Here is a 4,590-nt window from a genome sequence, read left to right as displayed (position 1 = left end):
TGCCATGTGGCTTATGCTCTAGCTCCCAAGAGGATTAAAGCCTTTCTGCAGAAGAATCCTGTGTCCCGCGTGGTTCTTGCAGGCGAGGCCGAGCGCGGGGCATTCCTCAACTCTCAGACTTCAGTCCATTCACTTATCCTAGCATCTTTTTTTGACCCCTGAGGGAAAGCTTTACAGGCAAGCACTTTAAAGTTTTGAATAGAGAATGTGCCCTGGCCCACATAGTAATCTGCACGCATTGCATAAAATCTTTATTCTTTAATTAAAAGTTCATGTTATACTTTAATTGACATATAAAAGGTTGTGAAGTGGTTTGATTATGGTATCACCACAGATATGTAAAATGTATTTTGACCATACACATGTCTTCTGTTACTATCTTTCTGTCCACTTTCTCTGTCTCTCTCTATTCCTCTCCTAGTGACCCCAGTTCAGCCTCCATACTTTTTATACATCTCCGAACTTCCAAAAATAAGACAAAGTTTAATATTTTTGTTCTGGTGGGACTAGTTTATTCCTCTTAATGATGCTCTTTACTTTCACCACTTTTCCTGCAAAAAAATGCTAGTTACATTTCTTCTTATACCTTAGAAAAAGCTATCTTGTACACATTACAAAAGTTTCCATATGCCTGTGGATAGGCACGCTGGAATGATTCCATAACCCAGTCATTGTTAATATTGCTGCAATAAACATGAGTACACAGGTATCTTTATAGTACACTGGTTTGGACAGTTTATGTATACACTCAGAAGTCATATGGATGAATGATGTGTCCATTTATATTACTTGATAGAACTATTGTCAGTGGCATCTTTCTTAGAACATGAGTTAAATGATTAAATATTTTCTTTGCATCTTACGAGGAAATGATCTTGTTTCACTTGAGGAGTTTCTTCAGAGCCTCTTTCACATCTTTATTCCTCAGGCTGTAGATCAAAGGATTCAGCATGGGGAAAACAACTGTGTAAAAGGTTGAAACAATTTTGTCCCTATCCAAAGAGTAGCTTGATCGGGGACGAGCATAAATGTAGAGAATGGAGCCATAGTACAAGGTCACAGAGATGAGGTGGGAGGAACAGGTAGAGAAGGCCTTAAGGCGACCCTGAGTGGAGCGAATCCTCAGGATAGTGGCAATGATGAAGAGATAGGTGGCCAGGATAAACACAATGGGGATGATGACATTGGAAGTCAAGAGGAAGAACAACACAGACTGAAAACTCTCTTTCTTGCCACAGGCCAACTTCACCAAGGGTGGGATATCACAGAAAAAGTCATCAATTACATTGTCACTGCAGAAATTCAAGGCAAAAGTGTCTTTGGTGATGATGACAGAGTTAATGAAACCACCCATATATGAGGCAGCCACAAAAAATACACATAGCTTCAAGGGCATGGCTTGTGAGTAAAGCAGAGGCTTTGAGATGGCCACATAGCGGTCATAAGCCATGGCAGCCAAAAGATAGCACTCAGTGTAGTCCAGTGCAGCAGAGAAGAAGAATTGAGCCACACAGCCAGCAAAGGAGATGCTTTTGTCTTCAGAGATGCATGTTGCTAGGATCTTTGGGGTGTAAACAGAAGACAACCCAAGATCCAGGAATGATAAGTTTCCAATGAAGAAATACATGGGTGTGTGGAGCCGGGAATCATTGCAAATTAGCACAATGAGGGAGCTATTTCCCAGCAAAGTCAAGGTATATACAACAAGGAACACTGCAAACAGTATCTTCTGCATCACCGGGTCGGTTGTGAATCCCAACATGATGAACTCACTGATTGTACTATTATCCTGATCCATGACTGTAAGGAATGTAACTGAAGAGGAGAGAAAAGGAAGTTTCAGATTAAGCTATTACACTGAATAAATGAAAGAGAAATTAAAGAAATAAGTGTCATGAAAATGTAATTACTGAAACTTTTTATAAATTTAGAAGATGTAGCTTAATTCAAATAATAGAAATAAAAAATATTTTAACATAAGTAAAATGATTATGGATTATTATATTATATATTAGTTTGTAATATAAAGAACTTGTCATTTGCAAAGTAATTTTCATTAAATTATCTAATAACTACAAATTATGTGCTGCTTTCTCATTATTAAGTAGAAAATAGATCCCCAGTGCTTAATTATTTTGACTAAATAACCTTTTAATTTCATAAAACTACAAAATGATTCCTAAACATTCTGCTTATAAAATGCTTAAACTTCCCATAATCAAGTGGATTCAGACAAACATATTCTTTGACTCCATCCCAGCTATTACTATATTACTTTAAAAATAGCTCTTACTTATAACTTCAGTTTCTAAATTCCATAACAAGATTATCTATTCTCAACTTGGAGAGTTTGCACACTCAATAAACTGTCATAAGAAAATGAAAACTCAGGTTCAGATTTTAGCTTCTATATAAAATTCTCTGCACACCGTCACATGTCTGTAATACCAGTGCTACTCAGGTGAGGATAAAAGGATCCTTGTATTTACTCAAAAGGTAGTCTTGTTGAGGTAGTGAGTTGCCATATTAGTAGAAAATCCTGTCTCAACAAAATACGCCTGGTGTCCACACTCTACTACACATGCATGCATGAACACAAGAACACACACACACAGCATCCATTTTTTATTCCCTGAACTCATGACCTAATTTTAAAGTCACAGCAATGGAATCAAATTTACTAATGTGAAAATTATGTTTAATAGACTATTTTGCTGACGCATCCTGCAGGTTACAAACAAATTTTAGCTTACACATCATTTAACAGAGCACATTTATTAAACATTGAATATATGACAGGCACACTATTCTAAAATGTGCTCCATGAAACCGTCCAAATCATGTTATGAAGTAAATACGCTTATCCCATTTTCCAAACTGATTATTTATGAATACATGGTTCAAGGTCTTAGGGTTCACAGCAAACAGACAGTCAAGAGACAAAACTAGTTCTCCAAGAAAATATTATCTCTGTCCAAAGTTTCCCATATAAGAGATTTGCTAGATTCCAGAAATTCTAGGCACCAAGGAGAAAAAAGCATAAATCAGACATGGGCCTTTACATATAATGAATATATGTTACTGAGATAAATGAAACCTTCATAGACAAGTGTAGTAAAATATGTCAGAATCACTCTCATATTTGATTGCAGAAGGTCAAATTAGAAGAAGTCTGGAAAAGGCAATGAGGATAATACTTTTGTATGATGACATGTTTTATGCAAAGAAGGAAGCACGTTTTGTATGTTCCCTCTCCACGTGTATGGAGAGGGAACACACAGTTGTACATGGGAAGAATATTCTAAACAAGAAAAACAATTGCCCTGACAAAGGAGGGAGAAATCAAAAGGAAAGCAAAGAAATGCTGAGAAATATGGCAGATCTGACTGGCAGAGGATATATTTGAAGAATCATAAAAATCAATTTGCCTCAAGTGACAGTAGATTATTTTACTAGCATTCTTAAAAGTTCTAATAATTACTATTTTTTAAACTCTGGGCATATGTGGTAGCAAATGTCTACACATTTGTGTTCAGAATATAGACACAGGAAAAGCATGCATTGACCAACATGGATTTTAAAACAAGACATCTTCTTTTTCATATATCAAACAAAAAGAAAATCATCTAGCTTTTTATCTGTCTCCATCAAGGATAATGCCATCTCAGAGAAAGTGGCACATAGGAAGCACTTACAAGGAGGAGGCTGAAGACTTCTGTGTGGTTCATCCTCAGCAATGTAACAAGCTCAAGGTCATCTGGAAAACCTTAGGTTTTATAAACATCAACCAAACCCATACTCTGGTAAAAATAATCATGGAATTTAGCTCAAAAGGAATTAGTTTTTCATCTCACAATTCGTGACCTAAGAATGTCTGACCATTCTGTGGTCTTCACAGACAGAAACAAGAATACCCAGAGAGATAGCCCTGGTATTCACAATGTGGCCACTGAAATGTGCAGAAAATATATTTAAGATATTTGTGATAAAAGCATTTCCCATTAGGACAGCAAATTGTCTTTCACCATGAAGAGCTACTGGAATCCATGCCTTTAACAAGGCTTGTGGTCATAATGAGAGTGAGAGCAAACTAGAAAGAGATTTGAGATTGCAGACTGATAACTGGATGGCTCTAAGTCCATCTCAATGCTCACCAGCTTTTATCAGGTCTTACACATGTGGCTAAGTGCCTATATACCAACTGCATAACTTCTAAGGCAGGTATAGTAGTTGCAAATGCTAGACAAGGATGTTGTAAACTTGATAATGAATTATTCACCCTAGGGGTAAACAGATGGAAAACATTCAATAAACCAGAGATCTTCCAATTCAGAGAGCCTACATACAACCTGAAATATTGCTAAAGTTAAAACTTCTCGAGTCTTAGTTGTCTCTGTGTTAAACTGTGAAAAGCACTCCATTATTGAGCATCGTTATTAGAACAGCGACCGAGTACATCAAAGTCACAGTGTGAATGTTAAATAAGCTGACGCAGGTTCACACAAGGGTGTTCTGCTGGCATTTAGGCAATAATTCTGAGATGAATCATAGACACCCCCCCATTGAAATTTAGGATCAGGGTAAAAATGA

At 36.8% G+C, this 4,590-nt stretch overlaps 1 protein-coding gene across 1 annotated transcript; it reads right to left on the bottom strand.

Moving 5' to 3' along the window:
- Positions 1-880: 880 nt before the first annotated feature.
- On the bottom strand, positions 881-1,798 carry LOC125405335 (olfactory receptor 9G19). The gene has a single exon (XM_048441798.3). The coding sequence runs from the start codon at positions 1,796-1,798 to the stop codon at positions 881-883; it is 918 nt and encodes a 305-aa protein (XP_048297755.1).
- Positions 1,799-4,590: the final 2,792 nt, after the last annotated feature.

The sequence above is a fragment of the Myodes glareolus genome, chromosome 6, assembly GCF_982192425.1.
Source record: "Myodes glareolus chromosome 6, mMyoGla1.1, whole genome shotgun sequence".
In the NCBI taxonomy this organism is placed as follows: domain Eukaryota; kingdom Metazoa; phylum Chordata; class Mammalia; order Rodentia; family Cricetidae; genus Myodes; species Myodes glareolus.
Note: the sequence above shows the minus strand (reverse complement) of the source record. Positions and strands in the feature narration are given on the sequence as shown.

Excerpts from the sequence above, each read along its gene's own strand:
- LOC125405335 (XM_048441798.3), bottom strand. The coding sequence starts at position 1,798 with ATGGATCAGGATAATAGTACAATCAGTGAGTTCATCATGTTGGGATTC.